Source organism: Olea europaea, unplaced genomic scaffold (assembly GCF_002742605.1).
Source record: "Olea europaea var. sylvestris unplaced genomic scaffold, O_europaea_v1 scaffold760, whole genome shotgun sequence".
Classification (NCBI taxonomy): domain Eukaryota; kingdom Viridiplantae; phylum Streptophyta; class Magnoliopsida; order Lamiales; family Oleaceae; genus Olea; species Olea europaea.
The window spans coordinates 204,657-218,292 of record NW_019266013.1 but is presented as its reverse complement, the minus strand read 5'-3'; the positions used below and the strand labels follow the sequence as shown (position 1 = coordinate 218,292).

The 13,636-nt window shown below is 32.6% G+C and overlaps 2 protein-coding genes across 3 annotated transcripts; both read right to left on the bottom strand.

The window, feature by feature from the left end:
- Positions 1-4,399: 4,399 nt before the first annotated feature.
- LOC111391162 (zinc-finger homeodomain protein 2-like) lies at positions 4,400-5,026 on the bottom strand. The gene has a single exon (XM_023016308.1). It carries the CDS (start codon positions 5,024-5,026, stop codon positions 4,400-4,402), a length of 627 nt encoding a protein of 208 aa, XP_022872076.1.
- Positions 5,027-10,049: 5,023 nt separating this feature from the next.
- Positions 10,050-12,661, bottom strand: LOC111391152 (ferredoxin-dependent glutamate synthase 1, chloroplastic/mitochondrial-like). Of its 2 annotated transcripts, XM_023016299.1 has the most exons (4): positions 12,469-12,661; positions 11,333-11,419; positions 10,669-10,751; positions 10,050-10,326 (listed from the first exon to the last, which is right to left on the bottom strand). In XM_023016299.1, the coding sequence occupies exons 2-4, from the start codon at positions 11,402-11,404 to the stop codon at positions 10,167-10,169; spliced, it is 315 nt and encodes a 104-aa protein (XP_022872067.1). In that variant the 5' UTR covers positions 11,405-11,419; positions 12,469-12,661; the 3' UTR covers positions 10,050-10,166. The 2 variants fall into 2 exon arrangements, with proteins under 2 accessions (XP_022872067.1, XP_022872068.1); XM_023016300.1 differs by lacking the exon at positions 12,469-12,661 and having other exon boundaries at positions 11,333-12,448.
- Positions 12,662-13,636: the final 975 nt, after the last annotated feature.

Genomic DNA, 13,636 nt, shown 5'->3' with positions numbered 1-13,636 from the left:
TCCGTCGTGGCAATAATTCTCTATTATGGAAAAAAAGTTTTATGATAGGAAATTCTCAAACCCGATTTTATCTAAAATCTCTCCTTCCTTTTTATGATAATGCAAAATTCTAATGATTTCTCAATTCATTAAAAAAAAATATATAGAGTAAAATCGAAATTAAAAGTGTGAAATTTCTAAACTATCCTTAGCCTCGTTTGTCTCCCTTTAAAAAAAATTCTCATACTCATTTTCATCCACACGTTCACACATAAATCCAAAACGTTTTTGTACTTTTAACCGTTTTCAAAAAAATCATTATTTAAAATATAATTTTTCCTAGATAGTCAAACAGGAGCTTAATGACAATTTGGTTACGAGGATCCGTCCTCGAACTCCGAGAAGGCTAACCTCAATGACTTTATCGTAAAAGTTCGATCTATGCACGAACTATACACATCAACAGCCACAACTTAACAAAAATGAGTATTCTACTTCTAGAATCAGTGTTCTCAATCAACTCACAATCTTGGAAGGTATATTCAGAATAAAATTTCCATACTAAAAATGTTCGTGAATGAATCTTAATCTCGAGGTTCCTTTTCTGACTGCAAAAGCACGGTATAAGTTAATGGAATGAGGAGAGGTCAAAACGGGAATTTGACTGCTAAAGATGTGAATGACAATCACGTGGTAATTAATTACATGCTTCCCTTTTGGACATAAACTTTGAATTACAGATTTTGATTGGTAAAACGAGAATCAACCTGGCGCCGCCACGTCCCTTTGACTCTAATCATTCGCCGCCGCGTCTTTGGCCACTCACACCCGCCGTCATTCTCCACAAAAATTTAAATTATTAAAAATGCAAGAAATTGTATTATAGTTATACAATCGTTGTCTTCTTGATTTGTAAATCGATTTTATTTATTTTTTCTTTGTAGACGTGATTCACGTGAATGACAATTAAACTTGAATTTAAAATATTTTATCAAGATACGTTCTTAATTTTGTATTAAATACATTTTCTTGTTAAAGAAAGTAAAAACTCATCCTAATAATACCTAAAAAAATTATAATTTATGTTAATTGAAGCAAAGTAAGTCAGTTAATTGTTATTTATTTATTTCCTTTAATAATATTATTAATTATTCGTTGCATTGTGTGTCTTGATGTGCCATTGACAATGAATTAGGGTGCCTTGATATTTATTGTTAAATTGGACGGCTAGTGTCTAGTGATTGCCATTTATAATAACATGTTATGCCTTATAAGTTATTACCTGTTTGATTTAGTTTAAAAAAAAAAAATCAATTTTTTTACTAAATTTTGATAAAAGTTGATGAAATTTATGATCGAAAAAAAAATGTTGAATTTTAGGAAATAAGGGCAAAGTATGACCTTAATGTCTTGGGGTGCCACACTTATCGTGGAGTGTCAACGTCGAAAGTTATCTCCCATAATTTAAAAATATATTTTGACAGGAAGAAAATCACAAATAAGTAAAAAAATAAAAAAAAATTATCTAAAGTTTACATAAAAAAATTAAAATTAAAACCTTGTGGGGGCTGCTCAACCGAATGAAAAGCAATGAGTTCCGAAAATAAAAACTATCAAGTGTTCTTGTCATTCCTTAAGAAACATATTCCTATGATCCTATGAACCCAACCCAAACTTTGACATATCATATTTTCGTTTGGTCAGCTTTTTGTCTGTTTGAATATCCCTCACCCCACCCCCACAGTCCACCTCCATATATATACATACAACAAGTATATATACACATCAAGATCATTGTTTTTACTTTTTAGTGTAATGGAAGAAGATGAAGATGTACAGAATTGAAGAAAGACTGGCTTTCGAGGAGGTGAAAAGTGATAGGCCATTGAAGAGTTTGATGTTCAGAAACTCTGCTTTGGGAGGGGTGCTTGTTATGGTTATCTTCACACTATCACTCTTGGTGTTACCACTGGTTCTGCCACCACTTCCGCCGCCGCCGCCGTTGTTCCTCCTTGTCCCGGTGTTGATAATGGCCATGTTGATATTCTTGGCCTTTTCTCCATCACAAGTGCCTAATGTTTCTGTGATTACTTCTGTCTGAGTATGTGTGTGTATGTTTTATGGGAATTTTTAAGGTTAGGTCCAATGTTTGTTTATAGGAGGAAATAATTAGGAGAGAATTCTTATTCTGCAAGTGAAATATGATTCAAAGAGAGCTGTATTTCCATGATTTTGGAGGATTGTGTGGAAAATTAAAATTAATTGGTCTGATTAATCTTCTCTTGATGGATGATTATTAAAGTTATGCAAATGTTGTTATTTGAAGATCGTCCACTCAAAAAATAGTGAAAAAATTATATAGCATAAAACTAAAATATGAAGTGATTCGGTCAATTTACAAGTGAATCAGCTAGTAGTTCTTGTTGAAGATTAAATCTTAAATTTTTACATGAGTTAGTTTTATATGATATTCTAGTAAACTAAAGATCTTGAGTTAAGAACTCATTGTGATGCAGTTAAAAAATTTAGTTTAGGGAAAATTTCACAAATCAGGCATGAAGTATGGGACAATTCAATTTTCTGGTTTTAAGTTTCAAAATTCAAAACTTAGGTATTGCTTAATTAATTAAAAATATCTTATTAATTAAATATATGAGGTCACAATTATTTAATTAACGATCATGGATGCGTACTTATAGGTCACAACTCACATAATATCAAATTAATTAGTTATAGATTATTTCATCAGTCACAAATCAAAAAATTTATAAGTCATAATTTATTTGTCAATCACAGATTTTCAAATTAGTTGGTTAGTGGTTACAAATTATTTTTCAATCACAAATTATCAGATTTTTATATTACAATTAAGTCGTTGGTCACATACCGTCACCGCCAACATTATAGCCATTGCCACCATAGCCACTTGCAAGCTTCTCACCTCGTGACCGCGGCCACCACCACAATAGCACCACAACACCACCAACACCACAACACCACCACTAGATCCAATCCACTGCCAACAAAACCACCACAGTGACCGTTATCGGATCTCCAACCACCAACAATCGCCACTAAAAGACTCCACCACAACCACCACTATCGCATCTTCATCGCAAAGACTGATAATCCACAGACGTTGATATACTCAAAGAGGTACAACAAGTGTATCTATAGGTTGAATAAATACCTATAGCCTGAAGGTCAGAGAGCAAACAAAATATTCATTAAGAGGTATGTCGACGTTGAGTGTGTATGTTGTCGTTGTCGACATCGGATTAGGGGGGTGTGGATAGGTGGAGAAAGTGAGAAGATGGAGAGTGAGCATAGAATGAAATGTTTTTAGGTTTTGGAATTGAATTGGGAGGAGATATTTAATATTTAATTATTATATTAATACCTAATATGTGAATAAATAAACTTTGGAGCTGATTTATGAATTATAATCTTTAAACACCTGTTGACATGTAATTTCCACGTTAGTTTATTCAATATGAATGTGTGGAACATGTTGAAGATTATATTTAAATAATTAATTAAGTATTTTTTCCCTCAAATTTATTAGATTAACAGTATCGAGAAGTACTACATGTACATAATTATCTACATAATGATATTCATAATTACACGTGGCACTGAATCCAATATTTAATTTAAATCGCACATTTGCACATCAACAGTCGAATGATTGTCACATCACATTACGGACACCATTATGTATAATAATTATGTACAAGTAGAATTTTCCTAATAATATCATAAGATAATAAATTTTTTAATATTAATCAATATATAGTTTAAAAAGGATTCATAAAATTAAGATAACCGTTCGACTGTTGTAAGAAGAGAACTAATTCTTTGGATTCAACATTTTAATACAATTCAATCTAGGGAATTATTTTATACGTTAACCAATTGGGAGAAGTAGTTTAATTCCTCTATAAATTTAACATCTACTCTGTCTCTAGTTGATATATATTTTTTTATTTTCTCAACAATCGAGCTCAATGGAATCACATCAACGACCCCAAGGTCATAATTTTTAGGGAAAATTGCAGTCGAAATACCAAACCTTTCGTTTATTAGTAGACTTTGCTCAAACCTTTGATTTGTGCCACCGTGAGGACCAAACCTTTAAAAAATATGCAGTTCAAGTCCAAAATAACGGTTTTCGTTTGTTTGACCCCAAAATTCGTCAGTTGACCCCAGAAATTAAAAATCTGATTATTTTTCCCAAATACAGCAAGGACAATTTGGACATATCTCATTTTCTCTATTAAATTAAAAATTAAAAATGCAAAACGAAAAACCATAACCCCCCACCTCATCTCCTTCTTCCCCAACTCCCTCACCCCAAAACACTAAGCATCACCACCACCTAAAACCATAAACCTGAACCACTGTCAATAACCCATAAGCACTAAGCATCACCACCACCAACGAGGTGCTCGTCTTCAGACATGTTGGGCCTTAGCACCACCATGGTCTCGTACCAGAACCTTTTCTTCCCCGCATTGCTGCTGGGGTTGGAATAATAGTCATCTAGCTCATCTCTTGACCCACTTCCTACGCCACCACCTGAGGTCGATGGCAAGGCGAGAGGGGGTCTCTGTTGCTGTGGGTGTGCAATGTGGAGGTACTCACTTGGGCTTCTGTAGTTGAAATGCTCATGTGGGTGGTGAGTCAAGAGTAGCTGTTGTTGCTGGTTCTGGTGGTGGTGGTGGTGGAAGCTAAAACCTACGGCTCCTTCAGTTTCCTTCCGGTGGAAATTCCGATGGCAATTGCAAGCGGCGCATTTGAGTGCATCCAGGCTTCCATTCGCTCCCACTGCCATAAACTCAATGCATCCATCCACCGCGTGGCCGTCGATACCCACTGTGTGATTTTCCAAACACTGTTTGTACCTAGGCTTCCTCAACGATGTTTCAGCAGGGCTTGACATTTTGGCTGGCCAAGTCGAGTTAGAGTTGCCGAGTGAGTCAAAACTCGAAACCTCTCCCTCATGCTCCTCCTCAAAGGCTCGACATATCTGAAGACGATAACCCATGAGGCCAACTGTAGTAGTGCCGAAGGTGGTGGTGCCGAGGTGGTTTTAGGTGGTAGTGATGCTTAGTGCTTTTGGGTGAGGGGGTTGGGGAAGAAGGAGATGGGGTGGGGGGTTATGGTTTTTCTTTTTGCTTTTTTAATTTTTAATTTAATAGAGAAAATGAAATATGTCTAAATTGTCCTTGTTGTATTTGGGAAAAATAATCAAATTTTTAATTTCTGGGGTCAACTGACGGATTTTGGGGTCAAACAGACGGAAATCGTCATTTTGGACTTGAGCTGCATATTTTTTAAAGGTTTGATACTCACGGTAGCACAAATCAAAGGTTTGGACAAAGTCTGCTAATAAACGAAAGGTTTAGTACTTCGACTGCAATTTTCCCTAATTTTTATTTCTTCAGCAAACTAGAAAGACCCACACGCTCTATCAAGCCGAACTCTTCCACCTTTTTAATAGCCAACAAACGATATTCTCCGCCTTGGCAATCCAACTTGGAGTCTACCACTTTGATTCTGGTGCAACTGATAGTGCATCTGTTCATGTGAATAAGTTTGGTGTCTAACTCCGATACTAATCGTTAGACATTGAAGTTTCACCTCAAAATATTAGGGTACTGTTTGTACATTATTATTTACAAATTATTTTACAGATTGATAAAGTGACAAAAAGAAAGTGGAGGATTTTTTTTAGTGGAAATTACATAAAAACCTACCTTTAAATATCACATTTCATAAATCATGCGCAAAGTTTACTATTTCAAAAATCAGAATTTTGTTTTAAGATAATATTATTATATAAATATATTATTAAATTAAATTAAATTAAATTACAAACCAACCCTCAATTTCCCAAAATCTCTCTCTCTCTCACTGTCACCAGAAAACAGCCGATCGTAGAGGGAAATCAATCGTCGCTCCAACCACCGTTCCATCAGTTGGTCACCTGAAAACAACCACTCGTAGGATTGCCATACACAATGCAGCCGTGCGCAGGACCACCTTGGTGCTCCATCAGCCATCGTGTTTAGATCTGTCAGATCTCTGATAAAAAATTGGAACATAAAGCCCCAATCAAACAAATCCTAGATGAGGAAGCCAGAATACATGAGAAGCCGGTAGTGGTGGAAGAAGATTGGTGGTTTTCCTGATTTTTATTTGTTTTTCTACTTTGAGGAAAAGTGGTGGCTTTTCTCGTGCAGTGAGAATTGTTGGTGTTGTGGTGATGATGGAGTGTTACTGTGATGCTACACGGTGGTGGTGTTATGAGGTAGTGGTGGAGGTGCGCAGTGGCGATGGTGGGTGCTGTTATTTTTTTGTTTTTATTTTTGGGTGACAGATTTATTGAGTTTTAGGTGTTTTTGTTGGTGATTGGTGGTTTTGTGAGCGTCGCGATGGTACTGGCTATTCAATGGTGGGTTGCGGTGGTGTTTTTACAGGTGTTGATGGTGGTGGCATAAGCATTGGGTGACATTTTGGTGGTGACACATTCCGGTGGTAGTGGTGGTTCGGTGGTTGTGCGATTTCTCTTTTTTTTTTTTTTTTGGGTGACGATTTAGTTGGTGTTTGGGCGGCTATTGTGGTTTTGCGTGGTCTGGTGGTGGTAACGGTGATAGTGATGGCGATTATGGTGGTCGTGAGATTGGGTTGGATGCTTGTGACCAATTATTTAGTTAATTGTGACTAATAATTGGTTAATTTGTAATATGTGACCTAAAAATTATGACTGTGACTCACGATTAATTAAATTGTGACCGAAAAATTAATCGTGATCAATTAATCTAATAATTTGCAATGAATAAATGAATTGTGACCAATAAAAATTTTGATTCTGTGACCCATAAAATTTTTTATACGTGACTGAAAAAATAATATATGACCTATAAAATCTTTAATTTGTGATCGAGAAATAAGTTGTGACTACAATTTGATAAGTTGTGTCTAAAAATTAATCTGTGACTAAATAATTTTCTAATTTGTAATCGATGAACAAACTGTGACTTACAAAATTTTTGAATTATGATACTAAAAAAATTTGTAACATAAAATTTCTGATTTATGACCAAAAAATAATAAGTGACTAATTAAATTATTCATTTGTGACCAAATTTTATATATCTATGACCTAAATATATTTAATTAATAAATTAATTAATTAAATCAATAAACAAATATGTAAGTTGTTATTAGAGGCAGATTTAGAGGGGGACTGAGCTTCTCCCAGCCCATTTCAACTTTTTGGAGGTATAAAAAATTAAGTAAATTTTTTATTTTTTTAAAAATTTATCTATAAAAAAAAATGTCCGATTCTGAATCCGTCCCTAATTATAATATACATGTAGCACAATCGAGAAAATAACATATTAGGAGTAGTCCAGTTCCATTTTAAACCAAGGTCAAGTTTGACCCACATTATTTGGAAAAAATACATTTTTAAATAGTGATTTAATATCATTTCAACCACATATTATTTAATAAATTAATATTACACGCAAATCCAAAATTTCTCCTTATTTTTTAATGACACATTTTTCATCAATATACAATTCAAAAATATATTTTTCCCAAAATAATGAGGCTCAAACAAATATAAACTTCGTGTCTAACAAATATAAACTTTTACTTAGCCCCCGTTTGTTTATCATTTTTTGCCCATTAAAATGAAAAATATGACCGTTATCCATCATATTAAGCCATCATATTTGACTTTTTATCTCTTATGTGAGACCCATAACGACTATATTTTTCATTCTTATTTTTATATTAATGTGTACCAAACGGGGCTTTAATATAAACTTTTACTTGCACTTTATCTAAAATTTTAACCTTCTGATTTTCATGGAGTACAATATCTTATTTACTAATGTCTTAAACTTTTAGATGAACAACCATTAACATAGACGATGTGATAGTACTCATAATGCATTATCCATTGAATATTTGAATTAGAAATTTTCTTTTTTGAAGTTTTACATTTCGATGTAAAGATGCAATGTATTGCAACATGAATCTCTCCATTTTGATGTGACATATTGAAGCTTGGAGCAATGTCCCTAACAGATCTTTATCTTATTTTTGGTTGGAAGTTTGAAAACTTCGTACAATTATTTGTAGCATTCTAATAGAAATGATAGTTTGTCTCTGAAAAATCAAACAACATTATACCAATTTATGAAAAATTGTCTCGTATTCAAAAACTAATCATTTCCAGTGTCGTCAAATAACTCAATTTTCTTTCATGAACTATTTTCAACCACACATAAGTACGTTTATTTATCAATTGATTAATCATCAAGTATATTTATCTCAAACTTCAGTCTCTCTAAAAAAAAATTTGGATGAAATGAAATTGCTCGACTCAACCATTGATGACGTTAATGGCTTAATTCTTTATGCTGGCATGTTAACATATAGTTCATGTTTGGTAGACAGTAGTAAATTAAATTATTATATAGATAACGGTTTTATTATTAATTAAATTAAATTGTTATGTAATTTCGATTTCGCCTTTTTTTAAGGAGCCATCGTTAAGGGTTTTATTATTATCATAAACAAGAGAGAAATATTAGAGAAAATAAATTGTGCAATTTTCTCTAGTAAATTTCTTTTCATCATAATAAACATTGTAACAACGGAAGAAGGCGTGATCTTATATTAAAGCGAACATCTATAAATCTCGCGTGTTCTTGAGTGTCTATTTTTCTGTCTATTTGGTATAATAGAATTAAGGCTTTTAATTCTTGGCACAACACAATTTATAAAAATTTGCTCCAAAAAATAAATGTAGACAGTATACTTTACAAAAATTGCAAATTACGAGACTTATCGTAGAATGGCCCCTGCGAAAGCAGTCACGAGGGAGTCGAATTTTCTATAACATCTGTTTTTCCAGATTTTCATTTTTCAAATTGAGAAGCTGAAAGTAGTGACCTTAATCACAGAAAATACAATCTGAAAATCTAACATCCTACATTTTCTGCAGCATCCCTTAACAGCTGTTCTTTATCTTATTTTTGGTTGGAAGTTTGAAAACTTCGTACAATTATTTGTAGCATTCTAATAGAAATGATAGTTTGTCTCTGAAAAATCAAACAACATCATACCAATTTATGAAAAATTGTCTCGTATTCAAAAACTAATCATTTCCAGTGTCGTCAAATAACTCAATTTTCTTTTATGAACTATTTTCAACCACACATAAGTACGTTTATTTATCAATTGATTAATCATCAAGTATATTTATCTCAAACTTCAGTCTCTCTAAAAAAAAAAATTTGGATGAAATGAAATTGCTCGACTCAACCATTGATGACGTTAATGGCTTAATTCTTTATGCTGGCATGTTAACATATAGTTCATGTTTGGTAGACAGTAGTAAATTAAATTATTATATAGATAACGGTTTTATTATTAATTAAATTAAATTGTTATGTAATTTCGATTTCGCCTTTTTTTAAGGAGCCATCGTTAAGGGTTTTATTATTATCATAAACAAGAGAGAAATATTAGAGAAAATAAATTGTGCAATTTTCTCTCGTAAATTTCTTTTCATCATAATAAACATTGTAACAACGGAAGAAGGCGTGGTCTTATATTAAAGCGAACATCTATAAATCTCGCGTGTTCTTGAGTGTCTATTTTTCTGTCTATTTGGTATAATAGAATTAAGGCTTTTAATTCTTGGCACAACACAATTTATAAAAATTTGCTCCAAAAAATAAATGTAGACAGTATACTTTACAAAAATTGCAAATTACGAGACTTATCGTAGAATGGCCCCTGCGAAAGCAGTCACGAGGGAGTCGAATTTTCTATAACATCTGTTTTTCCAGATTTTCATTTTTCAAATTGAGAAGCTGAAAGTAGTGACCTTAATCACAGAAAAATACAATCTGAAAATCTAACATCCTACATTTTCTGCAGCATCCCTAAACAGCTGTAGAAGCACAGAAACAGGACCTTCAAGTTTTGTGTACACAACACTAGGTAGGACCGGAGTCTAGACAGTATTATAAGCAAGATTTTAGTTTTTTTTTTTTTTTTTTCCTTCATGCAGTCCAACAATATCCAATCCTTGCGATGTAAGAAGTTTTCGTGCTTATTGCATATACATGGTCAATCTTCCGAGTCCTTGTGGGTGTGTCCTACACGGACTGCAATGTCACCTGCCCGGTTGATGTTTGCTCATAGTCAGCACAGGCCTCCGGGGTGTCTTCTTCACTAGGTGGGACGAGCAGCCAAAAAAGTGGTAAATATTTTTCCCACTCGTTGAATGTTGGAGCCTTGGCTGCTCCCAGTTTTTTCCTACATACCAAAGTAAATGTGGTTATTATAAGAATTGTGCAGCAAGATGATTTGAGTTCATGAGTTTAAAGAATCCCGAAGATTTTAGTTCCAAAAATAACATTGACACAGATTTATTTGGTTATTTCAATGATACTTATATTGTTAGAAAAGTAGCACTTCAAGCAAGAAGGATGTTATTATCATAGATCAGCCAAAAACTCAGAGATGGCTGTTCCATTCTTCCCCCTCTTCAGATGCTGGTCGTGTACCAAATCACAAAACAAATTGCATCCGGTTCAAGAGTTCGACATTGTCAAGTGCAAAAAGCATAATCTAGGTTGGCAATTTAGGTTAACTTACAACATAAGCTTCAATAAGGCTCTTAAGCTGCATTTGGCCACGGGAGCAACCACTCTCTGGATCTTCACAATTTCTTTGTTTACCTGGTAACAATTTTACATGGGATTATGGAAGAGTACTAATAATATAAGGGCATACGAATACGATCAAATAGAGTAACTACATTGGACCAAACTGACAAATGAACACGAAATATGCAGATACAATCTCGATGTTGACTTTAAAGCAATGTTTTGAAAGGGTCAAATATTGACCCAAAAAAGGTAAATGGTTAAAGGGTTGTATCAAGGTCCATAATAAATTCACAAATATGAGTTAATTTTCGTTTCTAAAAAATAACGTCCGAACAACCATCCATTAAGATTTTATGACATCATAGATATCATGACATCATATATATCAGAACTCAATGGTTCCTTAATTTTTATTTTTTTTCCCATTTCATTTAAGTGCAGGAAACCTGGTCAACCTGCCTGATTTTTAAGAATTATTTTTGGCCATAATCAGGCTGGTTTTTGGTTTTCCAAGTCGAACTGATCAGGTCAATATGATTCTTAAAACACTACTTTAAAGTTATAATTTTTTTCCTATCATGTTAGAATTTTTTTTTCTATCATGCTATTTGCATGTAGTTTCCACAGGCACAAAGTTTGTTGCCACAAACCTTGGGGATGCGAGTATCGTCCTCATCGAGAATGTTCACCATGATGAAATAGCAGTAATTGAAGCACTTCATCCAAAAATGAATGACCTGAAGAGATGCCAACAAGAAATGTAAGAAAATGATCCTTGTGAACTATAAAATAAATTCCCTCTGGTAAACCTGATCTCATATTTCTACAAAACCCATTCTTGTTACGTGTTGGAGCAAGGATCTCATCTGTAATTATCCATTACTGTTAAACGTCTCTAGCATGATCCCTTGTAGAAGTTGGTGGGAAGTAAAATGCCTTCACAATTTACCAACATCAGAGTTCTAATCAACCTTTGGATCCTTCCATGCAGGTGACTTTCCATCGTTCGATTTTGCATTATGCAGCATATATTAGTTTGCTGAATATAATTAATAAATTTTGGAGGACAAAATTAAAATTATTAGCTGCAAAAAGCGTAAAGTCAAAGGGTACTTCTTGGTCATTCATTTGTAATCCTTATCAATGTCTCTATGATTAGCTAGAATTTCTTATTGTTCTTCTACATCAGTAGACAGTTGATACTAGTACAGCAACACGCAGAAAAAAGACTGAGAACATGTTTGGCTAAGCCTAAGATAAGTAAAGTTACAAAAATGTAACTTTTATGCTTAGCTAAAACAAAAATAAAAGGACTTTTCAAGGAAATAACCTACCAATACAACTTTCACATTCAGTATTTCATAAGCATTATAATTTCGAGAATGGAAAATACACAAACATACACAGAGGGAGAAGCAGAAGTGGAATTGAGCCATTGACATTTAAGTCAAAACAAAAAGAAAAGTACTTTTCCAGGTAAGAACCTATCAGTACCACTTAGTCTTTCACATTCAGTGTCTCAATAAGCAATATAATTTCAAGAAGAAATACACAGAGATAAACAGAAGTGGATGCAGAAGTGCAATTAAACCATTGAACATTTAAGTCAAATTGCAGCGGCCGCCGCCAAATAAATAATACTCCTTAAACAATGAAGGAACTAAAATCACAACATTCCCATTTCTGTAATCCCAAAAACCATTGTGAGTTCGAAATAACAAATGGCAAAAAATACCCCCCTCCCCCACCCACACACACACACACACACAAAAAGGGAAAAACACACCTTGGGTTTCAAATCAGAAGACTGGTGAAGTGAGCCATAGTTAACACGTTCAATGTCAAGAACAGACTGAACAGAGGCCCAGTTTTTCTTTAAACCAAGAAAACTCCTTGCACATTACTATTATTTACACCACCAACTCTCCAGCGAGCTCCTTATCGTTTTCTTTCCACTACAAAACCCAACAAAAGCAGTGAAAAAGTCTATATTGGTAATAGTAATCGGGGTAATTTTAACAGCTTGTTTGGGAGCCATTTTATGCCCCCAAAAAATTGATTTTTTTTATCATTATTTCATTATTTCAGTTTTTATATTTGACTTTTTCTCTTACAAGTTCATTTTTCTCTTGACGATTAAAAAATCAATTCTCAAAATTACTCTCAAACAGGCTCTAAATTTGGAAAAGTAAGTAGCGATTTTTTCACTTTAATCAAAAAACTTTGTCAATCAGCAAAATAATCTTTTATTGAGTAAAAGACAAAAATTTACTTAAGTAGTTCATACAATTAAAAAGATAAAATTTTGTTTTAAAAGACAAAAATACCCTTAAATTACAAATTAAAAAACTAAACACTTTTCACTTTATATTTAATTATTTATTTTAAACAATTACTCAAATTAAAAAAATTAATATTTGATTTACTTTCTTATTTAGATATTTCATTAATTAATTATCTTAATTGATTATGTATATTTTTACTTAATATTTAATTATTTAATCACTTGTTTAAATAAAAAATTAATATTTAATTTGATTTCTCATATCAATATTTTATTAATGTATTATCTTAATTGATTGTGTATATTTAATAAATTATTTAATTATTTATTTTAAACAATTATTCAAATAAAAAATTAATATTTAATTTGGTTTCTCTTTTAAATATTTCATTAATTAATTATCTTAATTGGCCCTTGTTTAATTATTTATTTTAAATACCTACTCAAATAAAAAAAATTAATATTTAATTTGGTTTCTCTTTTAAATATTTCATTAATTAATTATCTTAATTGGCCCTTGTTTAATTATTTATTTTAAATACCTACTCAAATAAAAAAAATTAATATTTAATTTGGTTTCTCGTTTAAATATTTCTCTATTAAGTATCTTAATTTGTTATGTATATTGTTTATTTAAAATTTAAAAAATCACTTATTTAAATAAAAAAAT